The 16327-nt window shown below is 48.8% G+C and overlaps 1 protein-coding gene and 1 pseudogene across 1 annotated transcript in view; one reads left to right on the top strand and one right to left on the bottom strand.

Moving 5' to 3' along the window:
• Positions 1–555: 555 nt before the first annotated feature.
• LOC114634101 lies at positions 556–1269 on the bottom strand (annotated as a pseudogene).
• Positions 1270–15380: 14111 nt separating this feature from the next.
• The window catches only part of Tent4a (terminal nucleotidyltransferase 4A), a 39751-nt gene continuing 38804 nt past the window's right edge, over positions 15381–16327 (top strand). The window contains exons 1-2 of the mRNA XM_028782757.1: positions 15381–15423; positions 15498–15965. Coding sequence (XP_028638590.1) covers positions 15381–15423; positions 15498–15965 — 511 coding nt within the window. The remainder of the gene's footprint in view (positions 15424–15497; positions 15966–16327) is intronic.

The following is a 16327-nucleotide window of genomic DNA, read 5'->3' as shown; positions in this document are numbered from 1 at the left end:
AATAGGTCAAGGATAAAATGATGTAGGATATGTCAATAGACACAAAAAATATTTGACACTCATGACTATTTTAAAAAGGTTTCTAGAACAGGGCCGAGAATGTCATTTTCTTAATAGTCAAATAGATTATTAGACATCAGAATAAAGTATATTTGACAATGAAATAAAAATGGAGCACTTCCACTAAAATAGAGAGGAGAAAATGTCTATTCTACCATCACTGACTTGAGAATTGTGCATGATGGCATTAGATAAGAAGATGACACTGTAGGTCATGAAGAGGGAGAATGGTCTATTACTCACTGGAGAAGCTCAAGGGAATCAACCCAGGATACAAACTCCAGATCCTCAGAAGCTATTAACTTTCTAACTAGTTATATTTCTGGTGATAAACCCCAGCAACAACTAATAAAGCTGAAAACTATCCACTTCTTTTCTTTTTTCTTGAGCCTTGAAATACAGCACAGGTATTTATTTTATGTATAATTACATAACTTGTCATTAACACGATAAATCTTAACAGCAGATACTTCTACTTTGACACCGATAAGCACGTTAAAAACAGCAACGTTCAGATCGCACACTATATACTAAGCATCTTTCCTGTGTCTGACTCTGGCTCACTAGATCAGGCTGGATATTCACTCGCTGAAGCGCTTCTTCAGGTGTGACTAACAGGCTCATCTGCTCTTCTCCCAGCAATGCCAAATAAAGTCTGAAAAAGACCGTATCTTCTGGCCTTCCTGCCAACCCCCCAACCTCTTCATTTGGACATGAGGCTACACAGCTTTTCTCTATCAATCCCAGGAAGTCTCCTGATTACTTGCAGTGAGGCCAAGCCCCACCACAAATCGCATGCAACTGGTAACTTCTGTCTTTCATTGAGTCCACCTGAGCCAATCGTTATTCGCAAAGCCACCAACCACTGAAGTCAGAATTCCCTTGATGCAACTGACTAGTTCTTATTGCCAGGAATCTTGTGTAACAATAGATCTGCCCAGCGTGAGATTCAGAGCCTAGTCTACACCCAAATCCATCATCAAAGTTCACATAGGACAAAACAAATTCAGCCACCCATCCCACATCCTTAGCATCAAGCTTGCCTAAGAGAGCCAAAGTTGCAACTGTAGAAAATGATAATCTTGTATCAATTTTGTCCGGTGTCTCTGGGCTTTGAATGTAGACTTCCTTTACATCAGCAACATTAATACTTTGACACAAGGTAAGAGTCTGGGCGGCACTCAGAGTATGCAGGAGATGTGGGTTCATTCAATACAACAGCTTATATATTTTCAATAATAAAAATTAGCAATATGCTTCATGAGAGTGTGCAAAGTCACTGTGAAGTAATTACCATAATTTCAAGAGAGAATTTTTGAATAAGTAAAAACAATGTTCATTTGTGTACTAGACTTACATTAATTCTTAGATATGCAGTTACAGTTAAATAACATTGTTACAGATACTAAAAAGTCATGTAATTCAATATATTTTAACTTATGAAACTATTGGAATTTTGTTTTGGTTATATTAATACATTGATTTAAATTAAATTAATATTAATATAGATAAATGTAATATTGATTATTATAAAATTATTATGTCCTCTATCTGGAATAACATACCAGCTGAGAACTATAATTTTAAAAGATAAAGTTCAACTTTGAGGTTTTTCCAGTTAATAAACAAACCTATATATGTATTTTAAATGTATTTTTCTGGTCAAGAAATGAATAAACAAGTCACTGGAGCAGAGCAGGAACCTTAGAGAATCACTCCCATGTTCGACAGATTCATTATATCACAGCCTCTATCACAAGAAAAATGTTGGGACAAATGGCTGATTATTCAGAAAAATAAGATATACATGTTTTCCATCCAGATAAAACTGAGATGCATCGAAGTTTTACATGTAAGACATAGAAGCCGATGTTAGAAATGAACGTGTGTACTCAGCAGGTGAGGAGACGCTAGATATGACTCAGAATCGGAAGGGTGTTTGCTCCACAGGTTGCCCCCACCCCCTCCCTATTCGGTCAGTCCTCTTTCTTAAAATAAGTTAGTGCTGTCAGCATCAAAATAGATGCCTTGTGTCGGTCCAACCAGAAAACAAGCTGAGTGCTTGTGAAAGGGCTCTTGGTGACAGCTACTATCACAAAGGACTCGGCCAGGTGCAGGGCCCTCGAAGACAAGCCCCAAGGCCTTGCCCAGAAAACACATGGGCATGGGCAAAGATGCCCACCCACAAACTGGGTGGACCACCTTTGCGACTGATACTTGCTATCCAGGATGATTGTTTCACAGCGTCATGCCTAATCCTCATTTTTCCTTGAAAAGCTTCCTCTCCACTCGACCTCTAAATACACAGGTCACAGAGGAAGCCTCATCACACTCACATTGCAACAGACCTCGCCAATAAACTGAGCTTGCCTTGGGAGCATGACTCTTTGCTCTCGCTTAGCTCACAATCCTAATCCAGGGTACCTTTAAGTTTCTGACCCGCAGGCTGAGAAACCGTGTGCACGTTTATCCTTAATTCTCTGGCAAAACCAAAGAAAATCATAAAACAAAAGACAAAAGAACTGTATAAAGTTAAAAGATTTTCCCCTAGAAATAGGCTCAAGTTGACTGTAATATTTTTTCTCTTGTGGAATGGCCTGGGGGCTTGTCGTCAAGGGCCCTGTGCCTGGCCTAGTCTTTTGTGATAGTAGCTGTCACCAAGAGCCCTTTCACAAGCACCCAGCTTGTTTTCTGGTTGAACAAGGGATCTATTTTGATGTTGACATCCAAATAGATGGATTTTAGATGTCAGAAGAGTTGAGAGCACTTGCAACTCAAATTTCATCCTGTCCAGTTTTTAAAAACATTAACTAATGGCATACAAATATTGTGCTAGCATTGGTAACAATCGCTCAAAGTTATTCTCCAAGCCTGCATTCTGGACATGTCTCTCCCTGGGCAGCATGCTATGCCTTTTGTGAGCTTTGCAGACGGATGTAATGCGTTTGGAGTGGGCTTTCTCTCTCTCCTGAAATACTTTTGAGAGCCACCGCAGGATTTCCCTTCTCTGTTTAGACTGTCACTCACCAAGCCTTCATTAACTACTAGCTTGTCACAACATCTGTCCATACATTTCCTCCACAATCCAGGCGCACAGGCTTCTCTTCAGAAATTAGGTACAGGCAGCAAGCGTGGGTTTCTACTCTCTTCCAGAGCCAGGACCCCCATCTCTAAAACGTGCTAAGAGCCCTTCCTGAAAAGAAATAGCTTCTTTGAAAAACAACACAGGCAAAGTTACTCTGTAACTTGATGATGAAACCAACCACCAACAAACAAACACATTGTTGCTGAATGCACCTGGCCTGCTGCATGTTAGGTGAATTTTAAATGGTTTTGCAGATGGAGCTGGGGACAACATAAATGAAATGTGTCTTTTTTCTGTTCCCTTCAAAGCTTGAAGCATGTGGATCTGGCTTTCTTCATAGGCAAGCCAGTTCTACCTACTGATTTGAAGTTACAGATCATGATTTCAGATGGGTATAAACACCTGCTCATCATCCAGCCGGCCTCTATCTCATTGTGGGCTGGCTCAGGGCCTGCCAATCTTGCCTCCAGTGGGTATGCATTCAATAGCAACTGGCTTGAAGAGTTTTCTGATTCATGGCCTCAGCCTTTTCAGATGAATGCTCCCTCTCTTCCTCTACTTTAGGGCTTTCCCCTAGTTTTTCTCTAGGATCTAATTGCTGCTAGCGAACTATCAGCTCTGGAACATCCTAGAGATGCCTCCTGCAATTCTAGGAGGACCCTCTTCCTGCCCCTACCTGAATGACTAAGACATAGAGAAGTACATGGACAGATCCAAAACACAGGGACACGTGTTGACTGAGTTCAGGCCCCAGAGGTGGGCTGGTAAAAGGGTTCAGAGTCCCAGAGGCCAGGTACTTGCTATGACAAAACCTTGTAGTACATGTGGGATATTGTGTGAGAACGTGAACTAGTAAATATTGCAGTTTTTACTTAAGTAATTTGTGTTAGGCAATAAGAGAGTAAGCTAATACAATTCAAGGCAGCAACTGGGGTCCTAGCACTTATTTCTAATCGTGACAGTCATTGTCATGGTGAGCACAGATCTCTGTCTCCATTGCTTTAGGGGCACATAGCCAGGAGGACTTTATGAGGGTGTCTCAGATGGAGCTGGGACCAGGAGGCTTGGGCTGTACTGAGGAAGGAGAAGACAAAATGAGGGGAGAGCTTCTTGAAAGTCAGATGTTGTCCCTGTGGCCTTATGGATTTGACGTCACTATATCCCAGATTCCAAACAAGTGGGTGAGCGCCTCTAACAAGGCCGGTCTGGAGCTTGAGAGCCAGGCAGGAAGGCTCTCAGATGCTAGTTCATTAATTCAGCTGTTGACACAAAACATAGTTCCCGCACCAAAGGAATCAGAGGCTGTTGTTCTGAGCCAAATCTGAGGGACCACAGCTTAGGAAGATGGTTTTTGGTTGCTCTGAACGACACGTTCTTTCCTGGAAGAAGTTACAAGAACGTCTATAGTCACAGATCCAAAGGGAACAATAATCAGCACATCCACCAGATACATGATGCAGACAAGACTTCGGACTTTTATTTTACATTTTTCAGAGGTTATCTGATGACATTCACGCTTGGATTTTGAATTGGTGGAAGGTCATGATTTGGGTATGATTGGGTAAAACATGCCCAAGTTTTACCTGACACACATAGATGTTAGATCAGACAAAGAGAGGTTTGTGCTAAGTGGGTATGAAGGACACTGAAGATTGACTGTAATCTTCTATCTTTCCAGAATCATGATGTTCTAACCAGTCTCTCAATCTGCAAGACTGAGTCTAGGATTTCTCTCTAGATGTGGCTTTCTTGAGAAACTTCAGGTCATAGTCAACAGGGATGCTTGGCCAGTCTCCTCCGGGATCTTGATTGAGTTTGAACATGCAAGGACGGGGCATGCATTCCTGCTGTTGTCCCCAAGCACAGGAAGCCAATGTAGAAATGGAAGCGAGTAAACTCACAGAAAACTAGACATGGGTCAGGACCGAGGACAAAGAAGATGGCTTCCCAGTGGATAACTAGCCAGGTATTAAGTTTGAGTGAGAGCAAAGAAGAGCACCTGACAGGCAGAGAGGTCATTGCTCACGCCCTGTAGTGTGGAAGCAGGATGCCATGGGGCTGGATGGGTTCAGGGTGGGTGTGGTAGTGTTCCAGAGAGGTGATGGCATGTCTGCACACTGGAGAGGCGTCCACAAAGGAGGAGACGGTGGAACCTAAAGAGAGAAATCCTAGAAACAACTGTAGTCAGATTCTGGACCATGGACACCGGGGGTGGGGGGTGGGGTGGGGGGGGAGAGGCTATACAAGCACAAAGCCACTCTGCAAGGACAGCAGTGTCCTTATAGGGTGCAAATGACAACCTGTGTCAACAGGGGGCTTTTCTACTGCCATTGTTTAGAAACTTGTGAATTTGATAAGAACCTGGAGTTCATGCCCCTGAGCTGGCTCCCAGTCTCTTCGTTGCCCATCCTGCAGGCAGTGTCAAAACTCAGCACAGCCTCTAATACCTGCTCTGTGGGATTTTGCCTTGTGTGAGTTCACAGACACAGGCTTGGTGTTAGAGATCACTGGAGGTGTGAGATCTGAGTCTTCATCTGGCTTTCAGAGGTAAGGTGATACAGGGTGGATTCTTCCCTTCCCTTGCTGGATATGAGTACCTACCTCATGGCAAAACATGTGGCTTCATGGCCTGAATAATAAGTCTGCTCTTCCAGAGGTCCTGAGTTCAATTCCCAGCAACCACATGGTGGCTCACAATCGTCTGTAATGGGATCCGATGCCCTCTTTTGGTGTGTCTGAAGACAGCAACAGTGTACTCCTATACTATATGTATATGTATATGTATGTGTATGTGTATGTGTGTGTATATATATATATATATATATATAATATTTTTTTAAAAAGTTGTAGAAGGATGAATTTATCTAAGATAAGATAGTAACCCACAAAGACAAGGTAAGATTTTGAGTGTTGATTCTTTTTCCTCGTTTCCAGACAACATGGGGTCAGAAAATCCATTAGTTTTAGATACTTTTACGATAAAAAGCTACAGACTTGTTAACGGCTGTTTTTTAAAGATAGCCAGATTGAGGCAAGAAGAATCAGGCAAGCACCAACTTGGAGCAGTTTGTGGATTAGGTCAGCGGAGAGCCAGCCAGCCACGGGGACACAGCACCTGTGGAAGTTCTGGCCATGGAGATGAGAGCTTCCCACTGCTGCTTCTTGATCTCTGTCAGATGCCCCCACAGCCCCCCCAGTCACGAGGTTCACAGTGCTTCCCCGAGATTGCCACCATCCACGAGCCCTGACGTGAGGGGACAAAACCTCATTCCCGTGATATTAGCGAGGAGACCTTCACTTGACCATCATTGCCATGAGACTGAGGAAGGCTGCTAACCTGCCCTCTGATGGGAAGGGCCAGCGTCCCGTGTCATGTTTTCTGATCCGCCGGAGAGACCAGGGCCTTGCTCTCTACAGCAGAAATGAGCAAAAGTCAACTTATCAAGATACTCACATAGCAACACAGAGCAGGGATTTCAAAGCGCGCCTTAAGCCAGTTGTGCTTTGCCAAACACACTGGCCACCCTCTAGAAAGGCAAGGACCTCCTGCTGTACCGGGTGCTACTCCGACACCCAGCCCATATCCTTCTTCAGTGTGTGTGGGGGAGGGGCTGGTGGAGAGTGGATGCCCCCTACCCCGGGGGTAGCCGCAACCAACCTCAGTCCTTTTATTGTGGAGAATTTGTCATCTTGGACACCTGCCTGGACTATCAAGATCTTAGGATTCTGTTGCAGAGCAGAGCACACACCGGGTGAGGCTCAGAGCTTCTCTGTGGCACTGACACACTCCTAAGGGCGAGGATGCCCCTCAGCGCCAACTGGCAGCATAGGAGTGACAGCAACAGGCTCAGTGCTCTCAGGGGAATTTGCCTAAGCACTGTCCCTTGTCACATCTCTGCTGGAGGTAAGATGCCATCTTCCCAATGAGTGTCTGTGAGGACGTTCCTGAAATGAACAACACTGACCATTCTTCAAAACTCGGATGGCCGTGGGCTGGAGCACCGCACATGTTCAATCTGCCTGCTCTGTATTCTCTCATGTTCATCGTGGAGTGGGGCCCTGCCCGCCATCAGATAAATGGCTAAAGTTTAAAAAGTACGTGAAATTCAGAAGAAAAATCCAGAAGGAAGGAGACCTGTTGGCAACCAGCAGCCCATGCATACGCTAATGAGACTGTAAGTCATGGCCAAGCTTTGGAGGCATTCGAAGTCTCCTGGAACATCCCTGCAGGCAGGGCTTTGAGCCCAGCCTCAGTCTGTCTGTGTCTGGAGTTGAGAGGGGTGTGGTGGCTCCCCGGCAGCCAGTGGGCCGCGCCAGGCCTTGCTGTCATGAGGAAAGAATCTGCAGGTCTGTAAACTCGCTATTTTTAGGCCTTAGTGGGGCTGAGCCAGTTCCCCAGTGTAGTAGGGCCCACATATTTTACTGAATAGAACCTTGAAAAGTTATAACACAGATTCTCGGACCTACTCAGAAACTTCAGGGAGTTGAAACGCCACACGGCTAATCCGTGAAGACAAAGGCACAAATCCCGAATGCCCTTTGTTCTCTCAGATCGCTCCCCCAGTCCATGCCCACTTCAGCATGCGGCTCACCCAGTGCCATCCACTAACTGTGAGTCCTTCCTTCATGTGCTCAGTGGCAGCCGTCATGTCCACTAGCCCAGGGTGCCTCCCACGTAGGGGGCATTTCCTGCTCTCCTTGTGTACCGTACATCAGGAAAATGACCTCCAGTTGTCATTAAACCCATATTCCAGAAGATCTTCTCTCTGTCCAACTCCTTCAAGAGACCCGGTGGCTCTCTTTCAAACTGTATGCTGCCTGTGGCTGCTTGCCTTCATGGCCACTCCACAGAGTCCTCCGCAGGGCCTGGCATGCCCCCCACAGCCTCCTCTTTTCCACAGGTATACTGACTGTCCCTCTAGAGAAGGCCAGTTCAAACTAACTGCCTGGCTCAGAATTCTCCAGGCCTAACTTGTTACTCTGGGGTGAGAAGGCACGGCCTGTGACGTGGGCGCTCAAGGTGGCTTCCCTCTGGTGGTCTCCCAGATATTCCCCTCTTGCCTCAGAAAAATGCCATGGACAAGAGCTAATAACTCCGCTGGACACGGCAGCTCACATGGTAAGCACATGCGGGAGGCTGAGGTAAGAGGCTGTCCCAAGTTTGAGGCCAGCGTGGGCTAAACAGTGAATTCCAGGCCAGCTAAAAGGGTGGGCTGAGAATATAGGACGACTTGAGAAACAGAAATGAAGAGCTGTTCTTTACAGCTGGGGGAAGAGAACCAGCCCGATCCGAGAGTGGGAGGCAGGCTGTGGGTCTGTCTGCCGTCTTTTTGCTTCGCTTAGGGGAAGAGGCCTAGGGAAACCTGGGAGGCTTGGAGGAAATCCCAGATTCTTACGGAATTGCAGAGGAGTAAGGGTCGTCTGTGGGATAGGGTCTGTGAGGGGTCACTCTTGAAAGCCGGCCACAGGGTGAATCCCTTTCATGTTCATATATAATCTTAAGTGTAAGCGATCCGGCCCACACACCCTTTCCTGAAGATCTGGGGTGTGAGGTCAGGGGTTTTTCAAATTCCCCAAGGCTGTATGACCAAGCACAGAGTTGAAAGTTGGGAAACTGGCCCCCACAAGCCCCGGTCCTCACTGAGTCAACAGGGGCTGTTGGCCCTGTTTACAGACTTGACTCTCACAGGAACTCTGTACATCTTTCCTGGGGTGGATAAGCTGGGTTTCCTCACCGAGGCTTCCTAACGAGGTAGAGAGTGAAACCTCTACTCACTGACTCCTGGCACCTGAGGTAATAGTGAGGTGTGGCACTGGGCTACCCCGAGATGTGATCTCAGCCAGAAAACGCGGCCAACTTGGCTGATTCGGCTTCGGGAAGTGTCCGAGGGCAGCCAATGGTGTGTAACACTGGCCCTCAGTGATCACTTCCCGTTCCCTCAGACCACAACCAGGAGGGACAAGGAGGGGATGTGGAAGAAATATGGGAAAACATGGCTGTTCCTGGCTTATGTTATTTGTCCTCCCCGGCACTGCAGAGTCTAGTCACTCCGAGGAATAAAGGAGCATCCTAGAAACTGAGTGCCGGCCAGAGACACCAAGGTTCAGGGTCAAGCGCTCCATGGTGCTTCTGCCAGCCCGTGTTCTCGCAGCAGCGGTGGCTCCCCATGTTCATGCCTGAGCCCTCCTAGGCCCTTCAGCAGACACCTGGAGCTCTCAGCATCCCTCTCTCCTGTCTCCACACTGAGTCCATCACAGATCCCCTCACTTTACCTCCTAAGCAGTTCATGGGAGAGTCGGCGCTACACACCTGCCAGCCCTCATTGCTTATGTTCTGGGCACAGCTAGACCAATCTCCAGTCTTCCTTGGGAGATGGGAGAGCGACCTGAGGCCAGCTGACCACTCCAGGCCAGGCCTCTCAGGCTCCTGCAGGACCTTCTCCATTTCTCTCTCTTCTGCTCGCCCTCCAGAGGAAAGTGGGGGGCTCCCAGGCCCAGGGGAATAGCAATGTTTGGAAGACACCTGGATTTTTTTTTTTTTTTTTTTTTGGTTTTTCAAGACAGGGTTTCTCTGTGTAGTTCTGGCTGTCCTGGAACTCACTCTGTAGACCACAGGCTGGCCTCGAACTCAGAAATCCGCTTGTCTCTGCCTCCCAAGTGCTGGGATTAAAGGCGTGCACCACCACCACCAGGCTGACACCTGGATTTTTGAGTGGGTGACAGTGAGCCCTCAGCCCCCACTCAGTTCAGTGGATTGAGAGCTGTTCTGTTTCACCTAGATGGGGTCACAGACAGGAAAGACAGATGCTAGCTTCCGGCAGCTTTTGTTTCCTTCTTTGTGTGACAGCGGCCAGTTGGAGCAGCAGCAGGCAGGAAGCAAGTGCCACTGATATTACCGTTTCCCTACAAGCCTCAGGTATTGGGACCCTTGGGTCTTGGGCACTGTTGCTGTAGCTGGTTAATGTGCTCGAATCTCCTTGGTGGCTGCGGTGAAGACGGTGGCATGTGTTCCTTTCTACTGCTCCAATGTCCTGGATTCTCTAAAGAATCTTTCTCTCTCTCTCTCTCTCTCTCTCTCTCTCTCTCTCTCTCTCACACACACACACACACACACACACACACACACACACTTTCAAAGCAGCCTTATATTTAAAAAGCCTTAATCAGCTGGGCCACTCCCAAACTTCCACGTTGCTAACACCTCCCCTCCGATACTCCTGAGTTATTATTCACTAAAATCTATATTCCATCCTTGCTACCCCAGACCCAATGGGGGGGGGGTGGGGCTGGAGCCGCTCTTTCCCGGATCTTAACATGATTGATAAACCCTTCTCTTCTGCTGCTTTCAAGCCTGGATTTTACCCCTTTCGTGGCATGGTGAACCTCTCTATCACTTGCATTTCTTGCAAGTGAATCCCAAAAGTCCCAACTCTGTCTGCTTGCCCAGCTATTGGCCGATGGCAAATTAATTTATCAATCAAAGCCAACCGGGGGAAAGGCTCCTCAGTGTCTTACAGCCAGAGACATGAATTCCCATGTAATTTGGGGAATCCAACTAACATAACACAAGCAATAAACCAAACCCACGACAGGGCATGGCCAGTGTTGAGAGCTCTCAGCCTTGGGTCCAAGCCCCTTGGACTTGAAGACTTGACAGTTCTCTGGAGGTCTTCTGGTGACGAGGGCTACAAGCTCTCTTCTCTAGTTGTTTGTAACTTGCTCTGTCATTGCCTTTCTATTTCCTGTTGTCCTCCTGTCCTGACTGCTTTTGAACAGTTCAGTTCTCCTTCCGTTGTCAGTGGCTGCTGCCAGGACTCAGGTTCGCTGTCTCTGGTGAAAAGCATACCAGTGCCAGGATGTAGCTGGGGCACCTGCCACTTCTCAGGGGCTCAGGTACCCAGAAGCCAGATGAGAACTGGGCATTGAGTGCAGCTGGGATCATCAAGCACAATCGTCCCCTTCTTTGAGAGGTGGGTCAGTGGGTCATGGGTCAGTGGGTCAGTGGATTGCCGGGTAGGTCTCCACAGCACTGCCACACTAGCACCACTGCTATAGAGATTGGGGTTGGGGTTCTAACTGTGGGTATGTCCCAGGCCACTGCTGTTGACTGGGGCCGCAGCAAGGTTAGGTGTCAGTTGGTACGATTGGTCTTCCTGTTAATGTCCACACCACCGTTGCCATTCTCTGCTGATCCTGTCAGTACTTCAGTGTGTTCTACTGAAAGAAGGACAGGCCAGTCGAGAGAAGTCTTCATTGTAGTTGATGTTGCAATGCCATGAGAGGTAGCAGAGGGCCTCTTAGCCAACTCACTGGGAGCCTAAGCAGACTTCTTACACAGCCTGAGAAGGGAGGTCAATAATCGTCCATTTGCTTTCGACCAATCGCGGTTATTAGGAATTGTGTTTTCGACCAATCACGGCCTTGTTACAGACAATAGTTTTCCCTCCAGTAAGGGACATTTTTCCCTCTCTGCAAGAATGGTTTGAGGAGGCTTGTTGTCACAAGCCTGGTTACAGACTGAAACAGCTTGGCTGGGCCTTGTCTCTGAGAGCCAGGGCAATCATCTGTAGTCTTTCACAGTTATTTCAAGGTGTCCACGGCGTGTTCAAAACCGCTGATGTGGGCATGAGCCTCATCGTGCTGGCTGTTAAAGGGGCAGGCTTTTTGTTCAAGGCAGCCGTAGAAACAAGAGAGAGCTCTCTCTATATCTAACTAAGGAGTCAAGCTGCCTTACCCTAGTGTATACCAGGTTGCCTACCTGTTCTGTCTCAGCTGAGCCCTGCGCACTGTGTTTGAATCCTTGTCTGGCTAAATAGAGCCGAGCCCTTCTCCCCACACAGAATGACTGAATGAAGCAAAGCCCCCTTTCCCATACCTTGGATCCCTGGATAATGAGGTATAGTTGAAGTCCCTTCTCTTTCACCCAGATCTCTGGATATTTAAATCTCCGGATGGCTGGGTGGAGTTCTCCTGCCTATACTCCCTGCCCATCTTGGACCCACACTGACAGGGTTGTGTCAGGATCAGGCTCTCAACAGGACATCCCATTCCAGCTTGAGATTACTTCCTCCAGCAGCCTTGTTTACTGACCCTAACTAAACCCTGCACCCATGACTGACTGTCTCCATCACCCCTTCCTTCTGTCCTTTCCTTTACACCCCAGCCTGCACGGCACGGTCAGACTGCATTGTCTAGGAATAGAGCTTTAACAAGGGCCTCTGCCGTGTCACATCATGATACCTGGTCCCCGATGCTTGTCAGCATGTATGGGCTCGAGCATCTGCTAGACGCCCCTCCTTAACCCTCCACCTACAATACACCCCAGCCCCCTGGAAGTCTTTCTTTATTCCCTCTCTCAGCCCCATCATGCTCTGTGCATTCAGGGAACATACCTGCTTTTTCCATTGAGAATATATGGGCTCTCTCGTGCACAGAGGGTGCGCAGGTACTGAACACATGGCAGGGACCAGCATCTCCCAGCTACAACAAAGTGCCCTCTCATGGTCTCTCTCATGCACAGCTTCTGCATGAGAAAGAGCCCAGAGATTCTCACACCAGTTGAGTCCCCAGCATCCACATTGGATGGCAAACAACCATCTGTGATTCCAGTTCTAGAGTATCCAACGTCCTCTTCTGGTCTCCTTGGACAGACATCTCTGCATGCATGCAGTGCACAAACTCACACAGGCACACAGACCACATATACGTAAGTAATAAATATACCATATTTACAATATATACATATGTAAAATATACCATGTATGCCCCTGCAGCATCTTCCATTAAGACAAAAGGACTATACTCAGACTCACGGGGTTTCTATCAAGATCATATTTGTCACATGGGTTCAAAGTGTGTTGAGAAATGATGATGTGCCAGCTCTCAGCTTGTGCACATCTGCTTGCTTCTTGTCCTCTTTAGCCAGACTGAGAACAAGCCAGGGCAGCTTGTTGCATAAGTAAGTGCATGATGCAGTGAGCCTTTGTGCCCTAGCTGCCTGCCAGCCAACTGTCAGCTGTCCTCTGGGAAAACCCACCTTCGGCTGTCCCTCCCAGACGACTTACAGCAAGGTTAGCTCTGTGCGATTTCAGTAGAACCACTCCGTTGGAAGGCTGACTTTGAGGATGACTAAACACTATTTGCCATTGGGTTTGAGGGCAGCCTGCTATTCAACAGTAGCTGAGTGATATGCCACTTGGCCTGGGAACTCAGGTCTAGATTTTCAGACTTCACTGTGTGAGCCCTTTGAGCCCCAGAGAGAAAGTGTTGGGCTCTTTCTCTGTAGAAACTGATGAGAATGGTCTCCCTGCCCAGGGTTTTAAGGACTGAATTTTACTCTCAGCATCAAGGAATATACAGCGTCTATGGCAGGAGATGGCCCAGCAGTTAAGAGCACCTGCTGCTCTTACAGAGGACTTGGGTTAGGTTCCCGGCACCCACACTGTAGCTCAGCATCTGTAGCTCCAGTTCCAGGGGGTCTGACACCCTTCCCTGTGGCTTCCAGGGACACCAGGCATCCACGCAATGTATTTATAATACATGTATACAAACGCGTAATATACCCATAAAATAAAAGATAAATACATCTCCAAAGAAAGGAATGTATGACGTCTGATTCACATAAAACATTCGTGATCAAACATATAACAAAACATTTGCCCAAATTACAAAGACTTGTTTAGTGGCTGATGAATCAAAGGAGGGGGTTAGCTAAAGGCAGCAGCAAAGACATGAGACTATATGAAAAAAAAAACCCACAGTAAAGCACTCTAAGAAGAAAATATTGACAGCAAAGATGACAGCCCCTGGAAGCTGGAAGGGGACTGAGTGTGTATGGCCATTCTGCTAACACTCGTGGGAGGACTTATCCTCTATGTTACACTGTCCTAGAGCAAGCCCATTTCTCCCTGGGGACCTGCCATTCTGACAAAGTAGAGGGAACACAAAAAAACTACAAGCAGTGCCAAGGATCGCCAAGAGTAATAGACACTTGGAGGGAAGCAGGAAGCGGGGCTGATTTTCCTTGTACAAACCTTCTGAGACAACAGGGCTACTGACATCCTGATGTCAGACTTCATGTCTCCAGAACTGTCAAGGAGCAGACTTGTTTTCTGGGCGCCTGATTCGTAAAATCAGGGAAAGAAATGGGGGAAGCAAAGGACGACAGAGTTTCCAGTGTAAGTAGAGCCACTTGGAAGTCCTTAAGGCGTGAAGAGGGAACGGAGGGATCGTGTATGTCTGGGGAAGGTCTTGCCATCTAGCTGTAAGAGTCAGTGTAAAAGCCCTGGGCAGGAGTGTGCCTCACATTTGCTGCTGGTGCAAGTGAGGTTATGGGACAACCTGGAGAAAAGGGGGAAGACGGGGTGGAGTCTGGCAGGTTACCAAGGCTGTTACATTTTGATTAGCAAGAGAGTAAACTTCTGTAAGATTCTGAGGCGATAGAAACTTTTTATTTATTTATTATATGTAAGTACACTATAGCTGTCTTCAGACACTCCATAAGAGGGCATCAGATCTCATTACATATGGTTGTGAGCCACTATGTGGCTGCTTGTATTTGAACTCAGAACTTCTGGAAGAGCACTCAATGCTCTTAACCGCTGAGCCATCTCTCCAGCCCAACGCTCTAATTTCTTAAAACTAACAACTTAAATATGTATGCATACATGTGTGGACATATTAAACGCTGGGATCACCTGCTGTGTGGGTTAAAAACTAAAGGGGGCAAAAAACAAAAAAATACCCAAACGAACAAAAAAAACTAAAGGGGGCTAGGATGGAATACGGGGAAAACCCTTGGGAGACACAATTTAAAAACAGATCAAAGACAGAGGTGACTGAAGGACCAAGAGGGAGGAGAGGCAAGGGTTTGGCTTTGGATGCTCCTGCAGTAGCAGAGCCAAGAGGACAGAGGGACGGAGGGCAAAGACGCCAAGCACTTTTGCCCAGATCCATTAAAAGTTGAGTTCAAACTAAGAACTGTTTTCCTTTCCTGTATTTAACACAACACACTCTTTCTTTGGAACAGGGTTTCAGGGCTTGCTTGTACTGTTTGCAATCGTCCTGCCTCGGCCTCGCAAACGCTGGAATTACAGGCACTCGTGACCACACAAAGCTTAACGCACAGGCTCTACTCATTGGCTGTGATCTCCACGTATACCGGTGTTCTGAAAATCCCAGAGACGAAGCATTCATTCGCATCAACGCCACTGACTGAAGGCAGTAAGCACGCAATATGGCCCTTCCTTCCACCCGGCTACAGTATGAGAAGGGCCAAGGTTTGCTCCACGCTGGTATAGACCAGGAGGGAAGCAGTTCCCTCATGCTCAAAATGAGCGGAGCCGGGATGCAGAGGCCCGCGCGCGACACAGGCAGAGCGGGCACCTGCCGGGCTGGACCCGCACACCAAACGCGCAGGACACTGGAGCCGCTTCCGACTTCGCCGGGCCACGGCGTATCCTAAAGCAGGCGCACTGCTGGAGCGCCCATGCGAACGGCGGGCCACGCGGGACGGGCTCTGCCCTGACACTCGACTGTACAGAACACGCGAGGAGACGGCGGGAGGGCGGAGGCTCGACCCGCAGCCCAATCCCGGTGCAGTCGCAGCGGTTTCGTTTTCCCAGCCGGCCGGTGACCGCAGCACGCCAGCCGGCGCGGAAACTTCCACCCGGCTCCCGGGCGTCTATGCGCACGCGCGGCGCGGCCCACACAGCCCTCACCCGCACCCCGTCCCCTCCAGCCCCGCCCTGTCTGTCTGGTCTGCGGGCGCCCGCGCCGCCGTCTCCCCGCCGCCGCCCAGAGCGCGGAGTGCGCAGGCGCGGTAACCAAGGCGGCGCTGCCTAGTGAGGATTTGAAATCCCCGCGCGTGCGCACTGCGGCGCGGCCCGCGAGGGAGGCCGCGCCCCCGCCCCGCCGCCCCCGCGCCGCCTCCCCGCCCCTCATTGGAGCGGAGGCGGCGGCCCCCACCCCTCTCCGTGCCCCGCCGCCGCCGAGGGCGTCTTTCCGCCGCCGCCGCCGCCGCCGCCGCGCCGCAGGAGCACCGTGACTGACTGACGGCCCGGCGCTCTGGGCCCGCCCCCTCGGCCGGTCGCCGCCCCTCCGATGGCCTCTCCCCGCCGCTCGCACGCTACGCCGCTGCCGCCGCGGCCCCCTCGCCCTCCCCGCGCCGCCTGAGCCACCCGG

Source organism: Grammomys surdaster, unplaced genomic scaffold, assembly GCF_004785775.1.
Source record: "Grammomys surdaster isolate TR1022 unplaced genomic scaffold, NIH_TR_1.0 843, whole genome shotgun sequence".
In the NCBI taxonomy this organism is placed as follows: Eukaryota; Metazoa; Chordata; class Mammalia; order Rodentia; family Muridae; genus Grammomys; species Grammomys surdaster.
Note: the sequence above shows the minus strand (reverse complement) of the source record. Positions and strands in the feature narration are given on the sequence as shown.